Below are 27,158 nucleotides of genomic sequence, written 5' to 3'. Positions count from 1 at the left end.
AGTTTGGTTATAACATTTTTAATTACACAAATATGCATGACGTTTTTTTATTGATATTTTTATTTGTTTTTACATTTTGTACATCGTGGAAAAACATACACAAAACAGACACTGAATCACAGGAAGTCTTTAGGGAGGGATCAGAAATAAGAATTCAACAGATATCACTGCGTGTCAGGAGCCTCTAACAGTTGTGTATGGAGGAGCTCTGTGACCATCACTTATAATACATAGGAGCACATGGACCCTAAGCTTGGTTGTGCTGTACAGTGGCCAGTTGTCATTTGCGAGATTAAACACCAGTGAAGCCGGCATGCAGAAATCAAATGCTGATACTGAAGCTGTCTGATATTAGTGAAATGTAATTTAACAAACACTTTGTGATGACTCGGGAAGGCAAATAATATTCCAATATCAAAAACACTGAAGTCAGTAACAACCCTCATTAGCATGCAAATTTTTCCATCACCCCTCAGTCCTTATAAAACTTTGCATATTCTGCATTGCAGTAACTTTATTTTTTCTCTAGAGAAGTTTTACTATTCATCCAATCTACAAGCAGGCAAAAGGAGTCACAACTACAGCGTGGTGCCGTGTGAGGCGGTGAGACTGAAGCCGAGCCGGTGACAACTTTTTAAACCTATACGCAGCCTGAACAAGTGCTTCTATGAAACGGTTTAATGATAAATCCACAAAAACAAAACGCCAGCCAAAACAGTGTACGCATGAGCCAAATATAAATTCACAGCTGATGACACAACCAACAGAAATGTAACTGTAGAGAGAAACTGCTTCCACGCGAGTCAGTGTGCTCTTTGCTCTGCAGTCCTGTGTGAGGCGCTCTCGTTCCAACGTCTCAGAGTGTCACATCCTCTCGAGTCGGCTGCGGGTTGTGCTCACGTCATGTACAGGTGAAGCAAACTGGTTTTCTGCAGTACAGTCACAGATTATGGGACTAAAAGGAATCTGGAACTTGTCATTAGTGAGGATGCAAGGCACTAAAGTGTTCCTCATGTTTACGAGTTAGAGTGCGTGTGCATGTAGAGTGGGTCACCACAAGCAAACTCTAGTGACTGAGCGTTTACGTGAAAGCATTTACCTCACATTAACATATGTACAAAAGAATAGAAAAGGGAGGGGGGGGGCAGGGCGGTCATAGACAGAAGAGCTTACTAAACCACAGGATTCTGTCCTGCGTGGTGAGTAGAATACCAATAACAACAACCCTGCAATTGCACTTTTTATATTCCTTTAACTACATGTTGTTTAACAACCTTTAATAATAATTACAGTGAAACAACATCAAAATCTGATGGCTGAATACAGGTCCATAAAGAACATTTGTGTTTTTTTTATTATTAAATAATGCATACAAAAACAGACCACAGGAAGAGAACCCCAGACATTTCTTATTTGAGAGGTGTCGGCTAAATATTACGAGCGGAGCTATTCAAAGTGACGACCGGTTCAATCTAGTGACGTGCACCATCTTTGTAAACACGTGGGAGAAGTGGGGCCCTTCCACCGATTTGATCTCAATAAACCAAAACTGTTTTAAATTTCATATGCTGAGCAGACTTTGAACTGCTCACTTCTCACTATGGCTAAGCACTAAAATAAAGTGGTTTCATGTGTCAACTTGTGATTCTCAACAAGATTCCATTCCTGTGTTAAAAATAAATACAAGTTAAGTTATCACCCTACAAACACCCTCCACCCAGCAGCGCCACCTCTTCGGACGGTGGTCAACACCAGGACAAGGTGGCAGATCCACTGGCTTACATGTCAGATGTGAAGGATAAATCAGTATATAATAAATGTGTGTGTGACGGAGACAACTCAAACACAAAGTCACCAGACTCCCACAGGGAAATAAATATGCTAAACATGGAATCATAATAACCCAGAGAAGAAAATATCTTTGTACAAGGTCAATGTTTCAATGTGTTTGGGGATTAAGGCCACAGTTACAAGGGACAGTTTATCTACTCTTTGCCATTATTGCATTGTATATAATAATAGGTAGCCACTGGGATGTATTCATATTCCAACTCTATCTGTTACACTCCAGCCTAACTTACTTATGTCTTTCTTCTCCTTGCTCCTCTCGTCACACTTTATTGCTCCGTCTGGAACAAACACTCACCCATTCACTTTCTGTACACTCACATTCTCCCCACACTCTCCGAGACAAAATTACCCTAAACCATCCCAAGTCACAAAACCAAGTCAACGTCTAGTCAGGTGTTAGGTGTGTCAGTTCAACTTAAGTCAGGACCAGTAAGGATGCCAACCAGAATCCCTCCTCCCTTCTCCTCGACATTACAACGTCTGCTCTCAAAAAGACATCTTTGGCTGCAGCTGGTTGTGTCTCTAGGTCGTTACATCCCCGGACACAACCAACTCTCTCGTCACAGCTCAGTTCCACAGCTCATGGCAGGTGACACTCGTGCTGTGGATGCGTATTGCACTCTCCCTCCAATTACAGATTTTGTTCTGCCTGAGAGGACACAGGTCAACTCATAACACAAATTGTTTTAAAAGAAGAAATAAAAAATAAAAAGCACAATACCCAGCCAGCTAACCAGCAAAGGGAGCTCGTAGTTCTGGATCATTGGCCGTCTGTCCTCTCAGCCCTGTGCGGCCCTGCAGTCTCGGCCCGGACTAGGGCTCTGACTGGGCTACGTGGGCCTCAGGTTGGACCCTCCAGGGTTGACTGATTTCTGGGGTGCTGGTGTGGTTCCCATGTGGTAGCCTTGGTGATTGGTCACGGGGGCTGACGTAGGCGGCTGGTACTGTGCTAATGGCTGTGCAGGGTTAAGCATGCTGACCTGGCATGTGCCTGCGGATCCCGTCCACTGAGGAGCACTGTACGGGGTCGAGGTATATACGAACCCCGGAGCGACTGGGCCCAGGGAGCCTTTACGGGCCCCCAGACTGGCAGGGGGGTTGGCTGCGCTTGGAAGGTGGCAGGTGACGGTGGCCGTGGTGTTAGACGGCGTGGGAAGCGTTGGGCAGAGGTAACCCGGAGCGGAGAATTTACGACCCATGTTGGCCGGGGGGATTATCTGTTACAGACGGAAACAAAAATAATCTTACTACTGAACTTACTGCATTATTACAGACAGTTAAGTTTAATTTGTGAACAAACAGATGTAAAATGCACAAGACAAGATTTTTTTTTAAAAAAAGTACTGAACGCTTACATCGTGCCCCATTGCTGCCTGTGCTCCAGTTTTAGGAGCTCTCTTGCTGTTGGAGAGGCTGATGGCATCTCTGGCCCAGTTATCCACCAGTTGGTGCAGGTCGTCAGTGAAGGTGCCCTTGCCCTTCTGGCTGTGAGAGGCAGAAGCAGTGGGTCCAGTCGCCTGCGTCAGGGAAGTAGAATGGTTCTGACAGTGGCCTGAACCGTTTATGGAGCTGACGCCAATTGATCCTGGTAAACAACAGGAGAGGTAACGTGGAGTTGATTTAGGAAAATATTTCAAGAAAAACACAGACGAGATGAAGTCCTTTCACAAACCTGTGGAGCAGCCGCTGAGGCTGGGCATGGATGGAGAGGATCTGAACTGCTTTATGGGAGACCTGCCAACCGGCTGTGACGCCCCTGCTGCTGTTTCTGAGGCCCCTGACGTGGAGGGTGAACTTTGCTTCGGAGGGGACCCTGAACAAAGGAGCAGAGCACAAGTTTAGTTTCATATTTAAACATGAACATACAATTTTAACCGCTTGGACATTTGGTGAAGCATTAACATACAACACAAACTACAGAACCCACCTCAAAGTTGACACTACATTTGTCTCGAGAGACAAAATACTGAAGAGCCATTACAGCGTCCTTACCTGCGTGAATGAGACTGGGCTGTCCACTGCTGCGAGCCGATTTGTGGCTTTTGCTTTTCAGCCTGCGTCGACCTCCAGCCATGGCCAGATTGGCCACAGCAGGGGCGAGGACAGAAGGAGGACGTTTCCCTTGGCGCACTAACAGAGCCGCTCTCTCCTCGTTGTGCTGAGACAGCAAGGCCTGAATCTCCCTCATGTGTCTGTGAGCGGGAGAAGAAAGGCAGAAGTGTTAAAATACTTGTTCTGACCTGTAAAATAAGGGTATTGTAAAACGGGACTATTAATATGTTACACACTTTTCTCTCAGGAGGCTTATTTCTATCCTCCAAGCCTCGTCCTCAGGCTCAGAGTCTTCATCGTTGTCACTACTGTAATGGGGATGTGCATTTTGTTGGTCAGAAGTTGAAGACGAGGGCCCATTCTGCCGACTGGAGCCTGTTGCTGGAGCTGGAGTCACTGAGGGAAATCAAACACTCAGGGTCAATGCAATACAATTGGCTGAAATGATTCTTCAACAGGAGACGACATAATCGCCGGCAAACACTCAAATATCAAACGGCAAAACGTCAAAATCCAATCCAATTAAATATAACTGAAGTTTCATTTGAAAATCTGAGGATTGTATTCTGATATGATAAACACAAAATGTTTTTTTTGGGCTTGATAGATGCCTAATATTTAATGAATTTGCTGTGAACCCGGTGCACACCTGTGACTGAAAATCGTCCCACTTTTGAGCCAGTGGTGGGTCCAGATGTGAAATTGCTGTTTGTGGACACTTGGAAGCGTCCAATGGTGGTGGACTGACTGGCAGGCCCGGTTGGGAGAGATGAGGCTCCGTTCACAGCGTCAGTTTCAGAAACTTCTCTAGCAATAGCGGACGAACGGTGGAGGGTATTTTCTGGACTTGAGGGGGAGGAAGAGGATGAGGAAGTGGAAGAGGAGGAGGTGGTAGAGGACGGTGTGCGGGAGGAGGAGGAAACAATGCTGGAGGGACCTGGAATGCTGCTGGACACACCATCAGTGGCAACACATACCTGAGGAGGAGGAAGGAGGTCAATGTTGAACTGTTTGAGAATAACCCACATTAATGTAAAGATGCGTCTGAAACTTACTTGGAAACGTCCAAGAGTGAAAGCTGCTGCTACTGGAGGCTGGACTCTGTTTCCTCCCTGAACAGTCTCTGGGCTCAGAGCTCTCCTCAACTGAGCATCCAAATTACCCAGAGGTTGGTGTGACTGTGGAGTCACACAAACAGGATTAGGAACAGTCCAAGTAGTAGAACAAGTTGTACACTTGATAAACTCCAGTGTCTGGCCAGGTTGTATTTCAGAGATGATGTAGACCTCACCTGATTTGGTCCAGGAAACGGGGGCACGATGTCAGAGGGAGGTGTAGCAGCTTGATCAAAACCAGTGGGCAAAGTCTAAAAAAGAAGAATAAGGAAGTAAAAATGTTAATTATTGCATAAACCGCATCTTGGATGTATATTTGCGTGCTGCAGTTTTCACTAACCTGTGCCCTGGGCTTTGTTGGGGGGGTATGGGTATGTCCTCCTGGGGTAGTTGTGGCGCCAAGGACCCCTTGTACCCCAGAATTGAGGGGGAGGTTCGATGGGGGCAACATGACGGCTCCGGGTGGAGGGGAAGTAGTCCCAGTCGGAGGAGAGGAGGTCCCCGTGTTCTGACTGGGATCCAGTGACGATGAGGAGGCGGTGCTCTGGTCTTGAAAGAGGGACCGTAGCTTCTGATCTAGAGCTTGGATGTCATCTCTACCTGTGGTCTTTGACTGGAGCTCAGCTCCCTCCAACTCCCCCGGCTGTGCTTGGACCTGACTCTGACTGGCTGACGAGGTGGGAGGTGGGGGCTGAGCAGAAACGGGAACAGGCTGACACAGGGAGGATGTGTGCTGTGGTGCATGGATGGATGCATTCATGGGCTGAGAGGAGGTAACAGCACTGTTGAAAAGCTGCTGCTCTGACCCAGGGGCCGTACTTGTACTACTGGAAGGAACACCAGCAACATAAGAGACAGCGACAGAACTACTGCTCAGCTGAGGCCCAGGTACGGCAGGGACGGACATCTGCACTGACGGAGGAGAAATGGAAGAAGATGACGGAGGGACACTAGGAGCTGGTGGAAGCTGTGAGGGGGGTGTTTCATGGGAAGACTGGGGAGGTGGACTGGGATCACTGATGACAGGAGCAGGGGTTTGGGTCTGGGCGGGTATAGGTGGAGGGGAAACATTCCCTGTTGAGGGAGGAAGTGAGGGTGTTGCAGTAGACGGAAGAGACACTGCAGGAAAAGTAGCGCTAGTGGTGGATGCTGCAGCTTCTGGAGGAGCCAGGACATTGTTGGAGCTCGGGCCAAGTCCGGCCTCGGTGGACGGAACAGTGCCTGGTTCTTGCTCGGCAGCAAGCGGATCAAGGGTATTGCATCTCTCTACACGAGCCTGCTTCATGTTACTGAAAGCCTGCTGGAGGGTCCCAGACGGAGCAGACAGAGAAAGGCCCAATATCATAGGAGGAGCTAGAGAAAAGATAAAAAAGTGAGATTAATTACTGTATAAGAAAATAATATTAAGGAAGGTTTAATAATGTAGAATGAAAATGCTTATGTAAACAGTTGTGTAATGATAAATAACAAGACAATAACATGGAGATTTCCTTTCTCTATTATACTGTTACTAAACTATTACAAAAAACCAAAATATTAATATTATTTTGAGTAGTGTGTGCGCTACATTATAAATCCTCAGCCACTCAGTCTTTAAATATATAACAAAATTAGACATCTTTAGTCTAAGCACCTATCAGATATAGAAAATAATAGAGACCAAATTGACTAAAACAAATTCTTGTCTCACCAGGTGCAGGTTCGTCTCCAAAGGACGTATTAGCAGTAAAAGCTCCAAAGAACTGCTCTCTAAGACGAGACTCTGGCACTGGGCTGACTATGAACCTTCGTCCGGCTGAATGCACCACCTGGGCTGTTGTACTGGGGGAAATACCTGACAGGAAGGAAGCAGAAAGTTCAGATATATGAGGCGGGAAAATCTCATGAAAAATCAATAACTTGACATTAAACACTGTATTTCTAATAAAGTTTGTTTACCTGGCAGCATGGGGATAGACAGCTGAGGCTGTTGTTGGAGGTCACTCATCTACAAGAAGATATAATGTACAGTAGGTGGTTAAGTCTTCCGGTTCAGCAGGTGTGGATTTAACCTGTCACAATGGGGCATCTGGCTGATAAAGGTTATGTGAACTGAAGAAATACCTGAGGAAAACCTTCCTTCATCCTTTCTCCTTTCTCATCAGCCATTTCTATGACTTCACGGACCTGCTCGATGAACGAGTCGCGCTCACACTCCAAGATGAACTCACTCTCAACCTGAAACAAAAAAAAGTTCAACTGCTGTCAACACAGCTACATAAACTGTGAGCGTTCCACAGAATGGCTTAATATTTGTAATTGTCACTGGCATTTGTTGAGGCGGCTGTTATTAAAAAGGAGAATAAGGAACAATAGCTGTATGTGCATTTTGCTACTGTTTTTTTGTCATTTACAGTGGATCCATTGTCAATTGCCATGTCAATAGGATTTTGTGAATGGTAGCCATGTAAAACTATATACTCTATTAATTTATATCATACTTATATTATAAATGCAGAGTTACATTATGTTTATTGTAACAGTTAATGTTTCTATACATGTCAACTGGCAAAAATTTGCAAATCTTCACTACCATGATCTGTGCAATCTCCTCTGGATTATCACCGTCAAGGTCAAATTTGAAGGTCACCATCTTCCTGTTGTGAGTTTCCAGCTGGCACTCGGCTACTCTGTCACCCACGTTAGAGATCTGCAACACGCAAATTTAGGGGTGAGCTGTTAAGTTACAAAGAGCTTAATAAAGAACATGAACAAACTCATCAGGTCAAATCCATACACTGAGAACATTCAGCTTGGCCTTTGCCATCTTCTCGTGGCGGGAGCGGCTGCGCACGGATCGCCTCTGATGGCGCTTCAGTGAGCGCCCCTCGTGGCGACCCCCTGATGTAGAACTTCCGTCATTGCCGTCACTGAGACCAGAAGCTGCATCAGATAGGCTGCTGTAAGAGAAAAAATAATCCATGAGAGCAAAATCTGTTAAGTTGTCTGGTCTTTGTGAAAATCCCTTTGAAACAATGACTTCTTTCTCACCTTTCTACAAATGGTGGCACCAGAGCTAAAGATCCTGCTGTCTGCTCCGCTGCTGTTGACTGAGGGACACTCACAGGTGCCTGAAACAGTGGAAAAATTCAGGAATCAAACTACATGACAAGAGCAAATCTCGAGAAAGACCTTTAGTTTTGCATAACCATTTCTGAAACTATTTAGGGTGTGAAAACAGTAAAATAATGTATGCCATTCATTTATTCAATTTTATTTTAGTCATTTATGAGGACCTACTATTTACAGCAAATGTAATGATTTAAACCAGACCATCCACCAGATGGAGCCATTAAACCTGATGAAATTTGCTTGTATCTGGGTACAGACTGCATTATTTAACTCTCAGGGAAAGTACATGTGAAGCATGTCTCCTGCCGAGAACACAGGACCCCAGAAAATGCTCAAAATGAAGCTCACGTGATAAGAAAGAAGCTTGTTCATTGGTGCAGTGTGTGTTCGCATACTGAATGCTTTCTGCCAGAACGACTTAAGGGAGTCAGATCAGTTAGTATTAAGAGCGATGAAGTACACATACAGAGAGAGTAGGGGTGGTTGACTTGGACATTTTTAACTTGCTATTTTCCATTTTTAACTTCAATTTTCACTTGCAAATCACTTGGCAATCAGGTTCAGGCACAAAAACTACTTGTTTAAGGTTGTCGAAAAAGGCCACAGGATCTATCTCACGATTATCAGAGGAAATGGAAATGCATACTGTGTGTACAACGAATCACACTGGGAACTTACTTCATACTAAACTGACTTAACATGCTCTCGTCCAGGAACACGGCCCGAACCATAGCTTGAAAATGATGATGTGCTATGGAATTTTCATTTAATTTATTTAATTTCCTTTTTCTCTACTGTGATTATTTGAATATTTTCAATTACTGCTGTACTATCACATTCCAGTTCCAGCCATGTTAATATTTACACATCCTGTAGTTGTTTTGAAACTGTGATGTTTTTTTATTTATTACATGCACATAGCTCGTATCCACCGGGGCACCATTTTAATGGAGGAAATTTAAGAATGAAAGGTTATATTTAATTTAATGTAAATATATGAAAAAAATTGTAAAATGACACAAAATGACACACAGACACAAATTAATGTTGTGCTCTGTAGAGTACCGGCAACACAGAGAGGCCTGAGGCCTGATAGAGGAAATATAGGTGCTCTGCATTGATCGGAGGAGACAGGACAGGAGGACTTGGATCATTGGCCCAAGACTAAGAGTCATGCATGAATAAGCAGCATGCAAGGGGGCAAGAGAAAAAGGGGACAGCAGCGGTAATTATGGTTGCAAGTTCAGAGAAAGAAAACAAATAAATAAAAAACAGGACAGCATGAAATGCATATTGTAGTATGGTCAAGTGATGGTGAAATTGTCGAGTTAAAGGCCTATATATATGTCATTTGTTGTCTTAAAACAAGATCAAGAAGAAGCAGAGATGTGCATGCTGAGTTTGAGCAGCAGATGAGTGTGTCACCTGTAGCTGCTGGGCTCCCGTCTGTGCCTGTGCTAGAGTGGAGCTCTGAAGAGTAGAGGTGCTCTCTGTCTGCTGCTGCTGTTGCTGCTGCTGTTGTTGTTGTTGTTGTTGTTGTTGTTGTTGTTGTTGTTGTTGTTGCTGGGGGGCAGACGGCTGAGATGATGAGGGTATAATCACTTGCTGAGTGGGAATCTATAAGAATAGAAAGGAAAAAAATGGAGAGGAAGAAACAACAGTAAAAATCTGGAAAATTGTTGAGACAAAAACATACACTGCCTGAAAATCTGGTTTCTTTCAATTCTAAATTATTTTGGTTATTTTCCAGAGGGCAGATGCACTTACCTGTTGGATAACATAGCTGCAGCTATCAGACTATTTCGACCATTATCAACTCTACAATCTCATCTCTACAATGCATTTTAGAGACATGTACATTTCAGGCCAATCCACACTGTGTGCCAGGTTTTAAAAACTACTTCCTCCAATAATTTTTGTCTGAATAACATAAATTTTACACCCCCCCAGAACATGTTATCCGAAAGGCTGTGGGTGTATTTGAAATTTGCAGCAGGAAATTGGGACATTTTATCTACCTGAGGGGGGAGCGACGGTTGGTAGTAAACGCCATACTATAAGAAACAAAACATAACACAGGGTAAGAGGAGGAAACTCGAGAATAGAAGAAAAGAAAACTGAGGAAGAACGTGGACTCGGAACACTGCTTGTTTTAAAGCAGCTGTCTGAAGCAGAGACGATAGGCTTTAAAGGTCAACTAAACACCCTATGAAAATCTTGTTTTTGCTGACAGAGTGGTTGAAGTTCACATTTGCTGCAGCGATATAGAAGTGTTCAGGAAATCCAGACATAACTGCTAGATGGGTTGTTTACGACAAACGATTTTAAAATTTTAAGCTCAGAGAAACTATTTCAGTTGGTGTTAAGTTGCCTTTTAAAGGTCATTAGGACATGCAGGACAACATGTACCTGCGGGGGGGCCACGGGGACAGACTGGCTTGAAGGTGCAACAGGAACAACTTCCGGCTGGACACCTGGCATCTGGGGTTGAACCTTGCACACCAGAGAGAGAGAGGGAACCACAGCTTGTGATGAAAATAAGGCTATGAGCAAAGTAAACAAGAGGCTCAGGAATTTAACCTGCGGTGAATGATAACTTAATAATACATCGTGTAAAGGTAAAGTTCCCATTCACGGCAGGCTCAATACCTCAGCAAAAGGTTTTTTGGGGGGGTGAGACGTAGACCGATATCTAGTTTGTATGTTTCAAATTTAGTTTTATATAAATATGTACTCGTAGGAACACATACCACTGGAAATGTATACGATCATACATGTGACTCACCAGTGACAACTGCTGCTGTTGCATTTGTTCATTTTGTGTCTGCGGGCACAACACCTGGGGCTGAGGGTGCTGACTTGGAGGGGAGCTGTAGGACAGTCCAGGCAGAGGAGGCTGGGCCTCAGGAAGGATGGAGGAAGTAGGAAGTGTGTCTCCCATGTGAGCAGCTGAGAGGGAAAAGAAGGTTCATTTATGAAGAGACTCTAAATGCACTCCCCTTTCAAAAGTTTAACCATTTTGATATCATATAATGAGCTGTAGGTGTATTTGACCATAAACAATCTTTGATACAAACCTCCTCCAGTGTGCTGTAGTTGTTGGTGTTGGTCAGTCTCTGGCTCCTCTGACTCTGGCTGAATGGTGGCGACACTTTGACCCTGGACTTGAAGTGGGACTTGGCCAGTTGACTGGGGGACGTAAGGGACACCCTGAGCCATGCTAGTCATTTGCGTTGATTGAGGAGTGTTGTAGTTAGAACCATGAAGGCTTTGAGATGCAGGCTGGGCAGACATTTGTGTACTGTGTTGGTTTGGTTGTGGAGAGACGTAAGAAACATTCTGAGGCACTGGCTGGGGCTGAGGCAACTCCGTGCTGGACACTTGTCCTTGTTGCTGTGCTGGCAGTAACTGACTCTGCAGCTCTTCTTCTATCCGTCTCTTCTCTTGTTCTTCTCTGACCTTCAAGACAGTCAACATCAAATGTATTCAAATCTCTTACTGGGCAAGATGGGAACATCATGGCACAATTACATACATCCTATGACTGAGAACAGAAATCAAGCAGAGCATCTGAAGTAAATACTAGTACATGTAAATTACATAAGATACAGTATGGTCAGTATGGACACACCTGCTGTCGCAGTCCTCTCTTGCGACTGATCAGAGACACCCTGTCCTTTATGGCCTTCGCAATTGTCTTGTGGTCGCCTTCGCACACATAACCAGACTCAACCTACAGCACAAAGACATAATGTAGAACTCATCAACAAACATTTCAAAGATAGTTACGATCGCTTAAAACATAAGAAAAAACATCTTTAAAGTTCAATTCACCATTTCCTGAGCCACATCTTCGGAGACATCTTTGTTGAGGTCAAAAGAAAACTCAATAGCTTCGTTGTCTTTGTACTTCCCCTTGAGTTTCTTTACATCCTCAATTCTCAGCCACAGCTTAATTGCCTCCATCTCTCCATCATCCTCTTCTGCCAACTCAACACGCACCCCTGTGTCCTCCTGGAAGAACGCATGGTTCAGAAGGTCCTTGATCGAGTACCTATATACAGCAGAGGAGACAAGGAGTCAGCTACTCTGATTTTCTGGAGACCCTGACATACAAACTGTCAAATGTGCTCTTCTTAAGTTAGAGACCTCTCATCCTTGTTCTGGCGAATACATCCCTCGATGATCTCCTTCACCTCAGGAATGGCCACCTTGTCGAAGCTGCCTGGCTTCACCCCCTACGGGATACACAGAACACTGAATGAGAATGGTTACCATTCTCATCTGATCTTTTTTTATTTTGGATACTACCCCATATCTTGTTGTCTTTTTCAGCTCAGAGACTCTACATAAGCACCATTAAAATATGTCATAACTCAGATGATTGAAATAATTGCAACCTTAAACTAACCAACTTTCTCTTTTTAATATGTTTTGGAATGTGTTTCAAAAGTCCCTGTATGAAGTGGAGGGGGTTGCCTCTAAGCAAGCCCATTCAAATTCTGTTAAAAGGATGTTATGTATCCTGTCTGCTGAAATTCTAAGATTGTAAAATATCAAGTGATGGGAAAAGCAGGGCATAGGTCAGTGGACAACGAAAGATGAGACATGATGAATTGAGCCAATAACCAACAGCAAAACTGCCTAGTGGATGATAGCTGAGGAGCTGAGTGGAAATTAGAAAATAGGAAAAACAGCCCATCTCCCCGAGGAGTATTACTGTAAAACCAGAGGATGTCACTACAACTGAACACAATAGCACTTTGTGTCTAAACTGAGGTCAAGTGTATCTGGTGCTCTGCAGTATGAGCTACGTGTGGCTCATTAAGAAAACTAAAGAACTCAATACTTTGTACTGGGGTGAATAAAAAAAATGCTGTTGAATCACGTGGCAAAGACTTCAGTATATGTGCTTTGCAGTTAATGATAAACTGAGGTACTTTTCAGATAAGTCAGGGAACAGGTTCAAACGTTTCAACTTGAGACATAATTGCATGAATCATGCATATGAATCATTATCAGTGACCGTGTATTTCAAAGGTGAACTGTATGAACAAGACTAAAACTATGTTGTTTTTTCTATGACCATAACTTCTGGCATGATCACGAGACATAGCATTAGCCCTTGGAGAAACAGCATGTTTGTTCAGTGTCTTATCTATCATCCACGCCTCACGCCTACATGCTTAACCAACATACACCATAATCCAGAGGGAAAGAAAAAACAAAAACAGTATGAGGTGAAGCAAAGAGGTTTGTTGGTGTTATTAACACGTTTTTAGAAGGCGGTTTTCTAAATTTGTGTTCTTCAAAATTATCTTGAGATTCAGGAATACATTCAAGTTAAGAGCGGAAATACAACACTAGAGAAAAGAAATGTTATAAAAGCTTGATAAAGAATTAAAAGCAGGAATATAAAACTATTCTAGATTGGGACACTAGCCTTCCTGCCACAAAGGGTCAGGGCAGGGGCAGAGGGGTGACATGGAAGGTTGAAAAGACGACTTACGCTGGTAACTCTGCGGTAGATCTGTGCAGCATTCTGGCACTCTGAGTACGGGTACTCTGAGGTGGCCATCTCCAGCATGCACATTCCAAAGGCATACACATCCACTGACTCGTCGTACTTCTCCTCATACATCTCAGGCGCCATGAACTCAGGGGTACCTTAAATCAAAACAACTATTCAGAACTCTCGAACTCCCTTACTGATTGAGTGGGGTTCTCACAACCCATTGCCCCTCTGCTCCTCTAACCCGTGAGGGGTTGAGGATGAGGAGGTTGAGAAGAGTGACCCGCCTGCGGAGATCTCCTGGAGTAGAACCTGTGAGTTGAAAGTTGGAAGAGAGAGAAAATAGGAAAAGGGGAAGGAAAGCAAAAAAAGAGACAGAAAACAAAAAAGGAGGGGGAAGCTGGGCTCAGTTAGACTGCAGAGAAGAAGGCACGTGTTTGTCTGTGTAAGACCTTAACATGTTGCAATAAAAAAATGTGACTGAGGTTACCAATGTGCAGAACACACTTTGTTAACCTAAATGAATGTAATTTTACAACATTCAAAATTAGCCTTACGAGACACTTGAGAATAATACCCAGGCCAGTATGGTGTAATTTCAAATAGGTCCCAATGATCTCTGTAGGAAAACATGACTAGCTATGGAAAAAACTTTTGTCAAGACCTTACCTTACAACATTAACAAAGCCTTTTATGGTAGACTTACCTTTCGAAGACTTACCAACTCTTCTTGACCTGCAGGAGGAAACTGTTATGGTCAAGGCTGAGAGAAGCAGATCCCATAGCTAGTTATTGTGTTAAGCAGTGTGTCCGTGCACATCAGTCTTGTTCTATTCATTAATAACTTAACATTAAATCTCAGGTCTTACACAGAAAAACTAATTTGGTTATTTGAATGTAATTGTTTTTGAAATGTGTGTTACAGCACACTGTCAGACTTACCAGGCCCATACAAGTTCATACTTACTCAATGACCAGCAGTACCCTATTAATTCCAAACAGCAGAATGGGGCACAGCTGAGGCTAGAGCCTACATTTTAAAAACATACCCAAGAATATGAAAGGAAAAAAAAAGAATAGAAAAATATAAAGGAAAAAAGGCACAAAGCTGACAGAGAGAAAGTGTGGAGAGCTCCCTGGACACAAAGATGGAGCAAAAACTTTCTGAGGTCCTGCAATATTTTAAAAGACAGTAAGAGACAAACACTAGGGGCAAAAAAACCTGTTGAGGCAAACCCATAGAAAGAGATGTTAAACATCATAGGTGTAAATGGCAAACAGACCACATATTTCCAAACCACAGAACAAAGACCAGTCTAAGAGAGAAGCAATGGCCATACCTTTAGCCATGGCCAGGTTAGCCTGCAAGAGGGCATGACAACTATAATAACGATATTAATATTTAACAGTATGAGAAATGTTAGGCGCTACTTACATTCAGTAGGTGCCTGAAAAAAAAACCTATTTTTTTTGGAGAAACAAAGAACAGAAATATTCTGCACAAGGACCAAACTTGATAAAAAAAATACTGTGGGAGTGCAAAGAGCGAGAGTCTTGTGGCTATCTGCCTAAGATTACCACATTATTTGGCCTCCTTTTGAGCTGTGGTTTGAGAGACAGCTGAAACGCTGTGGTCTGTTTTTGAACCACATTGTCAGAAAAACACGTCAAAGGAAAATACATTCTTTAAACACCATCATTTTCAATACAGACAAAGAATCATGACCTCAGAAAAGGTACTGCCCCACTGCTGGACAGGGACCAGGATATAAAAATGACTCTGGAGTCGTACCTATAACACTCTTGGCAAAGGACGACCGCTTCAGTGTGGCCAGTCCCAGGTCTCCAATCTTCACAGATCCTGTTGGGCCTGTGATGAAAATGTTGTCACACTTAAGGTCCCTGTGGATGATGGGGGGAGCCCGAGTATGAAGGAAGTGAAGCCCCTTGAGGATTTGTCTACACCAGCTCCGAAGGACTTTAATTTTCATCACCTTGAAACGCTTTAGATATCTGAAAAAAAAAAAAGAAATCATAATTTTCATACATCTTCTATGCTGCACTTTCCAAGCATTCTCCAAAGTATCAGAGGCGACAGAGAGAGAATACACTCTGTACATTTTTTTAATTACTTTTGTAATAAATTAATATGAAATTATTTGTGTATTTCAGTTACATTACATTATCAGTTTATTAAAAGTAGAACATATGTTTTATAAAACCTGAGATTGAGATTGGTTTTAATATTCACAATCAATAGTCTGGATGATGCGTTTCATCAAAAGGATACGACTCCTGTGTGAATGTGTTTATTAGCTCAGCCCAGTTTGAGACTCACGTCTTAAGTGTGCCAGAAGTCATGAGTTCGGTGACCAGAACAATGCACTTCCTGCCTTTGGACGGTCCCTCCCAGGAGTCGTAAAAGCGGACAATGTTGGGATGCTGCAGTCCCTTTAACATCCCTGCTTCTTCCTTAAACCGCTGGCGCTCTGTCTTTGACAGCTTGCGATCCTGCAGGGGACAAAAAAGGAACTATTTGAAAATCTCACAATACAGAGGGCAGCACTGTTTATAGATGTATACAGATAAGTTTAGATTAATGAAAATTTAATTTGCAAATATTTGAAATGATACAGATGATCAAAATGAATGGTATGTAGAGTTTGTTCCTATGCTATCCATCTATAATAATTCAAGTCAACTGGACATACCAAGTTTGGCTAGCCGAAGGTTTGAAAAATGTATTTGAAAGTTTAATTAAAAAGGTATTAGCTAATAAGTTCCCTCTCAACACTTCCACTCATATTCACAGATTTTACACATACATTCTCTGGCCGACAACCATGAACCAAAAGGAGTGTGTCTGGCTACAGCGCAGGCTATGTCAAAAACAAACAAAAACACCACTCTGAGGTAGTTTCATGTTTAAATTGATTATATATTATGAGAGTTTTTGCTTGGTTCATCCTGGTAATTCAGACCGTAGCATTGCTCACTATATTAACAATGAGACTATGTGAATCTGGCCCTTCAGATACAACTCAATCTGGTTGACAGATGTCTGGCAGCTGATGGGTCTGTCGATTACTCATGGCAAAATGTATATAGGCGTGAAAGCAGTCTACCCAGTCGGGTTTAACATTCCATAAATTGACTGGTGCATAAATAAGGATAAGGCAGAAATGCCATTTGCAGGGTCGGCATATTAACAAAAAATCTGGAATGTGTACAACCACACTTCTCAAATTTCCTAAGTCAGTCTTGGTATGACCCACATTTACCACATACAAGACTATAGGGCAGCTATGCCATACCAGTTAGACAGTGAAACCCAATACTTTCCTTGAAAGCCCCAGAGACCTGGCCGTTGTCCAGGCTGTCCAGGAAATTCAGCACATTGGAGCCCTTGGGCGAATGTGTGTTTGATAGGAAACTTTCCAGTGACAGACATCAAGCAAAGAATAACATATTTCAGACTGCTGCAGCCTTTGCTGGAGGCATTTTGGAGGTTCGAGGTTGAATGTCTGCCATGTCTGGGACATTGCAGGGAATACGAAATGAAAAGTTGAAGAGAAACCTGTAAACAATTAGGAGCAGGAAAGAACACTAAATCAGAAGGCAATGTCAAGAAACTGAGGTTGAGGGAAGACGGGCAAGTAATGGAGGCTACAATATGTACTTGGACCAACTGACCTACTTTCCAGAGGATCTATCTAGTGGGGCAGTGGCCCGCTTTTGTCTTTCTGCGCACCATGTGAAAAAGTCATTCAAAATATGCACTGCAGCAGGCATAGCTTCAGAGTTCCTGCCCTAGGATGTGTAGCACCCCAACCCCCACACATACTGAACTACTGTATCAATGACCACATTTCCACTGTAGGCACATGGCCACAATGATAACAATTTAAAAACAAATGTCTTCTATTTGCAAGTCCAAAATAGACCATTCAAAACTGCATTCCCTCTAAGATTTAAGATATTCCCCTGCTTAAATCGCATCTACTTCAACTTCTGCAAAACAAGACTGAAGAAATTAGCAGTTTTAATTTTTGAAGATACATGCTGCCATGGTAACACAATGCTATGACCTAACATCCTGGTTTGAGTTTGGTCAAAGACATTTGATGCCTATTATCTTCCTCTCTTTCGTCCCACCTTTACTGTGGGTTGTCACTATAAGCCCTTTAATAAAGTCAAAAACAATGTTTTGGGCATATTTGCTTGACCAACATGTGTCTCATCCTGTCAGCTGAGGCTGTGGCTTGCTTATCCCACCTCCACTTAGAATCCCATGTATTTAGCATCATTTAGATTGTCCAACGGACAAAACTGCAGAATATCACCCTTAGCAAAACAAAAAATAGGGCCTCAAATTGAAGGTGAGTTGAAGGTGCTTTCATTGATTCAGTTTCCATATTTGTTTTTATACAGACAACAGTGCCATTATATTTTGCATGCTTTTTTGAGGGAGAGGCAACACAGCAGCTGCAGTTAAACTAAAGTATTATCAGACTAAAGTAATTTTTCCTACTTTAGGTCTTGGGGTAATATAACAGTGTTTCTACAGGTCACTTCAAAGTAGGCCCCAAAAACAAAGGTAATTTTCTGTTTCAAGGACAGCATTGAAGACACTGAAATGATTCAGCAACCAAGGTCGAAGCACAGACCCTATTCTCGTAGAAGATATGACAAACTGAGCCTACGGTTGAGGGAGTTACGTGTTGGAGCACCTCTCTTCACCCAGTATCTGCAATGCTATGTTTCAGAGCCCAGTCTGCTCTGATTGGTCAGCTGGCCCACTCTGTATTGAATGGTCAATTGCTGAGATCACATGTCGAAAAAGTCATCCAGTGGGTAAGGGTTGCGCAGTGGATGGTTACAAAACCCAGTGGGTTACAAAACAGAACAAATATTTCTTATTTCATCCATTTTAGATGACGACACAGACTATTGTTAAACCTAGGGCTCAGACTACAGGTAACTCAACTCACCCATCAGCTACCAATGGGCAAAAAGCTTTCAAATAAATAATACATTGTATAAACATCAGTTCCGTTCCTGTTTGAAAAGAACAAATTATGTTGTTCTTAGCTAGTCTGACTATGAAAGATGGCAAATAAGTTAATTATAACAATTCAATTATTGCAGTTTTTATTTTACCTGTGTTTTGTACCTTTTACTTATTTTAGTGCTCTCTACAATAACAACTCATTGCACTGAAAATCTATTCAATATTTTAGTGATTTTGCCTACAGTAGTCATTTCATCAGAAAAATACTCTGAATAATATTTTTATATTAAAATTTCAACCATACTCAACAAGCCCCAATACTTTCTGGACATTGTATGACCTAAGGCTTTTCCAGCCAACGTAAAACACATCTAATGCCAGTTAACTACAGACTACAGTATTACCAAAGCGGAGTAGAAAATCCTGCTTCTAGGCAAAGGCCATCATAAATAACCCAACAACACTAAAAATAGGGAGTGAAAAAAAACATGTGATCATGCCAGGGGCTGGCTCTGTCAGGTCCCTGCTCTGAGGTTGACACTGAGGGTTAGATGGAGCCTCTATGTGGCATTGGTTAAGATCTAGGTAATGTCTGAAAACCAAAAAGCCATGTTAAACAGTTGTATCCTAGTTTGTCACTTAGTTTTTGCATAGAGTACAATATGTCTCCGTTGTTTCTACTGACACAGTGTGACACATGGCAAGGAGGTCAATGACAGTGACTGTCAGCAAAAGACCAGACAATGGATTCAGGCCATTTCACAGCTGCCAGTATGAATATTCCTCTGATTTTAATGGTGTAGAAAGAAATCTTACTGTAAAAGGCAGGGCCCAAAAAGTGAAATAGAAAACATTCCTATTGTTAATTACACTCTCTAAATGTTCACCTTATGCTTAGTGTTAATTGGTTAATTTTTGTGACTCGGGTAATTTTTGTGAATCAGAGGCTTTAACAAATATTCTTTAATAAGCACGGCTCTCCCAACTGTATACTTGTGTACACAGACAATGTATGTGCATAATGAGAAGTATATTCCCACTATACATTTTAGACACTTCTTGTTGTTAATGTTAAACTGAGGGACTGAGAACGATGAGGAACCATGTCTTCCAAATAAAATCAATCAATGGACAATATGTGCTGGTAAACTAAATGAGATCAGGGGGAAAGAAAATGCTTATGTTCTTCCTGTGATTTTTTTTAATTCACAAAAGATGAAGAGTACTGGTCCAAAATCTTTACTACCCTTGTCAAAAATCTTATACAAACTAGATGGTGAATCACTGAATGTCGTGTAGAAGTCTATACCACTGTTTCACTAAGGAATGCTGACTATATATTTAAGAATTTGACTACTGAATGTGACATTTTTTCCTAGTTTTGTCATATCATACACAGAAATAAGCAAATAAAAATTTAAATCCTACTGGTAACTCAAGAATACTGATAACGAAGAGTAAATACAGATGAGTCACTGTTCCTCTCCTTAAATATAGCATGTCCCTCTCAGCGCATACCATCATCCAGCTGGACAGGCAGCTCCTATAACTTCTAAAGGATAGCTTGGGTTCTCCACCTCATCTTCCAATCCTTGGCTTCAGCTTGTACAGGAGGAGAAAGAGGTGGGGAGGTAATGAGAGGGAGATGACATGGTTGAAGATGGATGAATGAGCAAGAAAGGGGAGGTAGCTAAATCTATTTCTCTTTATTCCTCAGCTTCCTCTCTGCGGTGACCTACTTATTGTTCAGACATGCCTGCAACGTGAGATCCGAAACAAATGGGTGGGTTCATGGGTGGGTGTAAAAGGGTGGACGCTTAGAAATTCTTGGAAGATTGTGGACAGATGGTCCCTCGGAAAAGGCGGGCGATATCATTTAAACTTCTTGGATCGATTGGTCCATTAGTCAAACACTCTGGTCCAAGGTAAATATCTCTAACTACTGAAGAACCTATTGTGACATTTGGAACAAAACATTCATTCATCCAACAGTTTGGAAATGATTTAAGTAGAAAAAAAACACATTTGCTGTATCACAAGGTAAAATGTAACATTTTACCACTAGTAGGGATCTGAGAAAAGTAACATTGGTTTTCTGACTTTTGAAGAGCATTAAAGTCAGACAGGACTGCTTGTGTTGGTCCGGAATATTTGCCATGTTTGAGGAAGATTTTAAGATTTAAGAGGGAAAAACCTGTCAAACTGGTTTCATTAGCATTCAAGCGTGGGTTCTTCTGTTGCTCACACCAATTCCCCAATGAACTAACAAGTGGCAAAGCTGAATACTTTAATTGTTTCTTTGATTCTTACTTTTTTTTTGCAACCAAAGACAAAAATGATCAATATACTTGGTTGTAATTGCATACTTGTTTGAACGGACAGTAAACAATTGAAACTTAACAGAAAAAACAAAACACTTGATGTATGCATTATAACACTACTCAAAAAATAATATAGAAATGTGCCCTCAGGATATATGTGGAATGTGATAATAACATTTGTGTGATCATGGGACAGCTTTAACAGCCACGTGTGAGGGGATTTCAGCCTCTGTGTGGTTGAACCGTTTCTAGTACTGAAGCTCTCGAGTTCGACAGAGGAACGAAGGGGAATTTGAGTGTCAGGTTACACGTTCATATTTCAGAACAGACCACGAGCCTTAAACAAAGCTGGTTCTCATTCAACTGTAAGAATTTCACATAAATCTCCTCTTTCCTCTTTTGAGACCACTCAAAAGTGGTCTCAAAAGTAGTACAGGACAATGATGAAGTCAACATACTACAATTTGGTTTTGATTTTCACTTGCCTTTTCAAACTCATATAAAGAAAGTCTGATAATAAAGCGATAAATGTCCCAATCTCCAGTCAATTTATCATTCGCTGCAGCCCCAATAATAATCAAATAATACAATTAAAGATCAGTGTGAACATCACATCTACCTGATGTATCACAAAATAATATATTTCCATAAATAGTCAAAGTCAAATTTATACTAACAAAGTAGATAAATATGAACAAGCACTATGGCAAAGTAAAAAATGTCACACTTCACGTAGCTTGCTATACACGCTACTGTTGTTGGTTGATAAGGAAGTTGCTTTTAGATGAAAAATGGAAGTTTATGAGTAAAGTTTGGCCAAGAATAACTAAGTATACAATTTATTGTGTAATATTAACCAATTGAAGTAGTAGCTGCTTGAAATAAAAGAGACAAGAAAAACAGATGGCTGGGCGGTGGACAGATAGTCAAGAAACAGGCCTTGGCAGGCAACCCAGTCTGCTGTGCTTCACAGAGGAGATTCTTATATCAGGAATGTGACCCATTTTACATCCACATGAGCAGTCAGAGCAGAAACCAACTGAGCATGCGCATTTTTCGCTCTGTGTGAGGGGGGAGGGGCACCAGCCTTCAATCTTCACATTGTTCTGAAACCAGTGTGCATGAGCTACGGCTGCAGCGGTGTGAGGCCTGTGCCTCTCATGACAGGGGGAAAGCGTGACAGTAAAAGCAAACATTCATGTGGTGAATGAGGTCAAACTTTGCTATAGGCCATGTAGCTGTAGCTGCATTAACTGAAAAGACAGCAGCGCGATAAATTTTCACAGGCATTTCTATAAAAAACTAAGATATAATACCAACAAAATAGGTGTAATTAAGACATAGTTTAAAAGACAAAAATAAAACTTGTCCTGAAAAAAAATACAACTAGTCTCTCTCCATTAAGCCCTGGAAATTGATAACTATATTCAGCAGAATCGAGTTTTAGTGACTATTACATCTCATCTTTTCAGATGTGCTACATTTCCAAAAGGTGTATTAATCTAAATAATTAATCTCCCCTTTGGAGGACAAGAATTTTAATATAGGTTAATGTATTGTCATGCTAATTCGACACGTTTGGAAGTTTATCATGATTACTTTTAAAATTGCCTGTAATGTCAACTGCCAGTGTCATAACTGTATACAGGAAATCATTTTCCTTACTACTACAATTCTGCACACTACCAGGAACTAAAAAAAATAGTCTACCTCGAAATCTAGTTCAGGGTAATGCATTGTGTCTAAAATGTTTGTTATTGCTGAGTCATAGTAATAAACATTTACAATACAAGCCTTGACAGTTTTTGGTATTATGCCAATGTCTAAATGCGTTTCACTTTTAAGTAGGGTCATGCCACCCACTAAGGATTGAGCTGTGCCCAATTTTGTAAAAAAAAAATTATTCCAATTATCTAATTTGAGTTATTTTGGTATGTTTTATTGACAAATGCAATGTGTATCAAGGGGAGTGATAGGCATGTCTCTCAGAGGGGGAATGACAGAGGCTGTATCTCAGGTAACAGTGTGGAAGGAAATTATTAAAACTCTACTCCACCCTGCTTCAGCCTGGTAGAAGCAGGCCTGAACAAAAGGCACAATAACACTTGCAAAGAGACACTTAACACTAGAGGTGGCTCAAAAAAAGAACATGAGTAACCGATCTTCTAACAACTGCTAATGTGTTTAGACAGGGCACAGGATTTAAGTGAAAAATGAATTGAAATGATAACAACAATAGCAGTAAGGGTAGGTGATAAAAACAATTGTTACCTGCAGCTCACACCAAGCCACCTCCACTGTGGTCTCAGTGTCCAAGCCCTTGTAGACGGTCTTGAAGGAGCCACGTCCAATTTCTATGTCAAACTTTAGGAAACGCCCATCTGGTGATGTTCCCACTGCTTTGGTCTCTGCCTCTTCGATGTCGTCCTGCACTTTTTTCTCCGCTTCTCTCTGCTCTGCCTCTGCTCGTGCCTTGGCAGAGTCCTTATCCTCTTCTTCCCCTTCTTCTCCATGATGTACCTTCACTTCAGGGGTGCTTTCAGTTTCTGTTTGGCTTGGCAACTCTCTTCCCAAGCCTGGTATGGAATGGGATGCTACCACGACCTCTCCATCACAGATATTGGCAGGCTCCTGGTCTAAAGGCACTACATCCACCTTGGCTATTTCTATGTCTTTTTCTATTCCTCCTCCTCTTCCACTATCGACAGACTTCTCATCTTGAGCTAAACTTGTTTCAGTCTGTGGTGAATGAGGAACAGCAGCAGCCTGTTGCTGGGGAACGGTTTCCCGTAGCTGAACCCATTGAGGTGCAGGGGTGAGGGTCTTGGTGGGTAAAGGGAGGGCCAGTGCCGTAGCATTTGAATCACTGATGACACTGCGGCGGAAGAAACGCTGCTCAGAGTTACCTCGATCACGCTCCATGGTGTGATGCCGCCGTCTCACTTCTGCTGGCCGGCTCTCACCCACCATTGAATCTGAACCCGAACTGGGGCCGTTTCCACTCTTCTGAGGGGGAGCCAGGAACTTCACCATTTTGTCGTCTGGCGTTTCCGACATCCCACCACCCACACTAAGAGTAAGGGGGTACAACTAATGAAAAATTAAAATAAGGATATTTCCATGTCCGTCGTACAGGCTTGTGTAATCAATATTTATCTGAGCTTTAAAAAGGAAACGATAGAAAGTCTTTCAACTTCTATCTCTAGCCTTCTTTTTTATTGCTCAGAAATGGTCTTCATGTTTATATAGTGCAGAGACTGGAGGTGTAAGATGGGAGGTGTTCTCTTCAAGATGGAAAAAGACTGAACACCGCAGCAGAACACAGAGTGCTGATGTTGATACACAAGTCTCTTTAGGTCCACTACATCCATCCTGTCAGAATCAGGGTGCAGGTTCTATCAAGCATAAGGAATCACTGGTGAGGAACAAATTCGCACAACCTACAACAGGCACCAAACTTCCTACTGTCGGTAATGGCAGGATAGCAGGACACTCCGGATACGATCCAGTCCAGTTTCACTGCAAGAGAATAAAGAAAACAAAAGCTGCCTGACATGTTTTTGGAAAGTAACCAGCATTATGTCAAATGTCAACAAGATTTGTAAGAGACCAGCCTAAGTGTTCACAAGTCGAATTTACAGTACACATAAAAGTTTAATAACACTGCTTTACACATAAGCACAGCTGACATACACCTCATATCGAGTGCTTCAGACATTACCCACGTCTACTGCTCGTCTGCATGCGTATTGCTAGTGTACTGCACTGAACCACCACCTTTTTGTGATACACTCCCCGTCTTTGATAAGATTTAGTGTCTTGGCGAAGGACATATCACATGTTTGCCTTCACAGTGGCTTCACGGCAGGTCGCAAACAACACATCACACATTACAACAACATTTTTCAACTGAGCCCAATCAATAAAACATTCAACTGATTTGTTTTCGTAAGCATTATTTGTTGACTATATTAAGTGTATAGGTAAACACTGAAGTACGTAATTTGGGGCCGATGAGGAAGGCATTCAACAGCCCTTGACACACTAACCTCTCATTGCCTCTCACAGCAGAAGTAACTGAGCACAGTTGACAGCTGATTGCTTCTCTGTCTCTAGCATTTCAAAAAAAAATCATACAAAGTACTATTTATTGAGTTAGTCCGATTAATTTAGATTCAATAGATTATTAAAACGGCTGCTGTACACTACACGTTAGAGAAGCACAGATCTATAAAGCATGCACACATAAACCGCAGCTGCAATAGACAGGTGCCATTAAGTATGATTACTTTTGTAGTCGATAACAAGCTGGCAATGACAATCGTAATGCCCACTGCCTTTTTCATGCAGTCTATGTTTATTACCAATCTATACCCTGACATGGTCGCAGCCATTTCCAGCGTAGGCAACCACAATGTCATAGCCAAACCGAGCAATGTTAGCGGCAGTTAACTCGATAAATAGAACATACGACAGCGCAAATTGGCCGACTCCGCGTTTTGATCGAAGTGAACCTGGCCTTACGTACCTATTTGTTCGCCGTCTTATACATGACAACAGAGCCACCTGATACGGCATCGAGCGCACAAAGCGAGGAGGAGCAACGGCTCTTTGTTAGCCCGCTGCTAACGGCTAGCACGTAGCGCGTTAGCTTGACGTTAGCTTGACGTTAGCTTGACGTTAGCTAATCCGTCACCAGCGAAACGTTAACCAGCGATGACTGATTTCCACGTCACGTCTTTTTTTTATATATATATTCCGCCCCGTTGTTGGACTCTCAGCACACGTTTATTTCACACAGCCACAGAAAAAAAATGTATTTTCAATCTGTTCACAATTGGCGTTTGCTGTATGTGTAACATCTCTACTGTTTCCGAGTCCAGCGGCCGCCCCCGAATAACTAGCATCAAAGCCGAGTTGACACACCGGATACGTTCGGCCCCGTGTGACGCCGGTTGGAAAGCCACCAGGCTAGCAGCGCCAGTGCTGCACAGCTAGCTGACGTTAGCTAGGCGGGTCTTGCCGACGGCCTACAGAGCTGGACCCACCTCCAAGCTGCCCCCGTTCAATTTGACGTTAACTGCGGGGATGATAACATTGGCGCAATATTTGTTGTTCTTAAGCAGTTTAAAAAAAAAAGATTTAATAGCTGGCTCACGGCGATAACTAATATCCGACTGCCACACCTACTACACAACATATGTCTTTTTTGTTGATAACGCCACGCGATTGGCTGCTATTCGTTTTGGCTAACTGTTTTAGCATTGTAGCTCTTCGCGACCTAGCTAACAAGAGAGGTGCCGGGTGGCAAGACAGCGGCGACCTACCTCCAATATCGTATCTACAACACAGCTGGCGGCCCCCGGTTGTGAAATTGTCCACACAGTGCGAATCCGTCCGTCCTCGCAATAATAGAAAAGGGGAACATATGTACAATATCCTCCGGTGTGAAGAGCTGAAATTAGTGGGCTCGATTTCAAACAAGCGGAGCTGTTGCTACACATTGACGAAGAAACGGGTTTTTCCGAAAGCGCCTGCGCCGCTGAAGAATGACCTCATTCCCCCCCCCCCCCACACACACACACACACACACGCGTTAGAAGCACCTTCGATCAGTCGCGGCTCGTCAGTGGAGGCAGCGCCTCCTCAGAAATTGGAGGAGAGGGGGAAAGTTATATGGGATGACACAGTAAAAGACCATTGAGATTCTGTCTGTATTAACTGAATCAATCTCGCCCAGGTTATTGCCAAGTGTCGTCTCGACTCGTGTCGTGTCTGACGTTACAGTGTGAGATCAAACCATCAAAGGCAAAGATGGTCCGCCTGTGGCACACTTCCGGTGCTGGCGCGACTCTCAGTACAGTACAAAGTACAGTAAAATAAAAAAGAAATTGTGTAGACACTTTAAAGCGGTTTAAGCGATTATTGTATGTCGATTTAATTTTAATTAACTTTGTCCAATAGTAACTTGTGGCGAATATAACTATTCAATATTTCTAAAGTTACAATATCTGCTATGACAAGCATGATAAACTCATTATTTAAAGAGCTTAATCAAAGCAGTTGACCCTCAAATTAGTCCGTTTATCCAATTTACTACCTGGAATAAAACTAACGTTGATTGTCAGTGTCTCTTTGTAGAAGTGAACCTGAATCACTCACACATGACTGTTTATATACTCTCT

General features: G+C 42.4%; 1 protein-coding gene across 5 annotated transcripts; it reads right to left on the bottom strand.

Moving 5' to 3' along the window:
* Positions 1 to 2: 2 nt before the first annotated feature.
* Positions 3 to 26,714, bottom strand: LOC118314762 (serine/threonine-protein kinase WNK1-like). Of its 5 annotated transcripts, none has more exons than XM_047333510.1 (28): positions 26,580 to 26,714; positions 23,245 to 24,492; positions 15,980 to 16,152; positions 15,434 to 15,654; positions 13,639 to 13,796; positions 12,279 to 12,367; positions 11,964 to 12,183; positions 11,761 to 11,862; positions 11,207 to 11,588; positions 10,915 to 11,078; positions 10,539 to 10,622; positions 10,148 to 10,183; positions 9,555 to 9,746; positions 8,049 to 8,128; positions 7,795 to 7,957; positions 7,591 to 7,707; positions 7,122 to 7,235; positions 6,957 to 7,005; positions 6,709 to 6,852; positions 5,359 to 6,371; positions 5,195 to 5,269; positions 4,959 to 5,081; positions 4,553 to 4,880; positions 4,140 to 4,299; positions 3,844 to 4,043; positions 3,524 to 3,664; positions 3,207 to 3,436; positions 3 to 3,068 (listed from the first exon to the last, which is right to left on the bottom strand). In XM_047333510.1, exons 2-28 carry the CDS (start codon positions 24,028 to 24,030, stop codon positions 2,682 to 2,684), a joined length of 5,931 nt encoding a protein of 1,976 aa, XP_047189466.1. In that variant the 5' UTR covers positions 24,031 to 24,492; positions 26,580 to 26,714; the 3' UTR covers positions 3 to 2,681. The 5 variants fall into 5 exon arrangements, with proteins under 5 accessions (XP_047189466.1, XP_035497268.2, XP_047189467.1 ...); XM_035641375.2 differs by lacking the exon at positions 26,580 to 26,714 and adding an exon at positions 26,301 to 26,510; XM_047333511.1 differs by lacking the exon at positions 26,580 to 26,714 and adding an exon at positions 26,301 to 26,510 and having other exon boundaries at positions 7,795 to 7,954.
* Positions 26,715 to 27,158: the final 444 nt, after the last annotated feature.

This window comes from Scophthalmus maximus, chromosome 7, assembly GCF_022379125.1.
Source record: "Scophthalmus maximus strain ysfricsl-2021 chromosome 7, ASM2237912v1, whole genome shotgun sequence".
Taxonomy (NCBI): domain Eukaryota; kingdom Metazoa; phylum Chordata; class Actinopteri; order Pleuronectiformes; family Scophthalmidae; genus Scophthalmus; species Scophthalmus maximus.
Note: the sequence above shows the minus strand (reverse complement) of the source record. Positions and strands in the feature narration are given on the sequence as shown.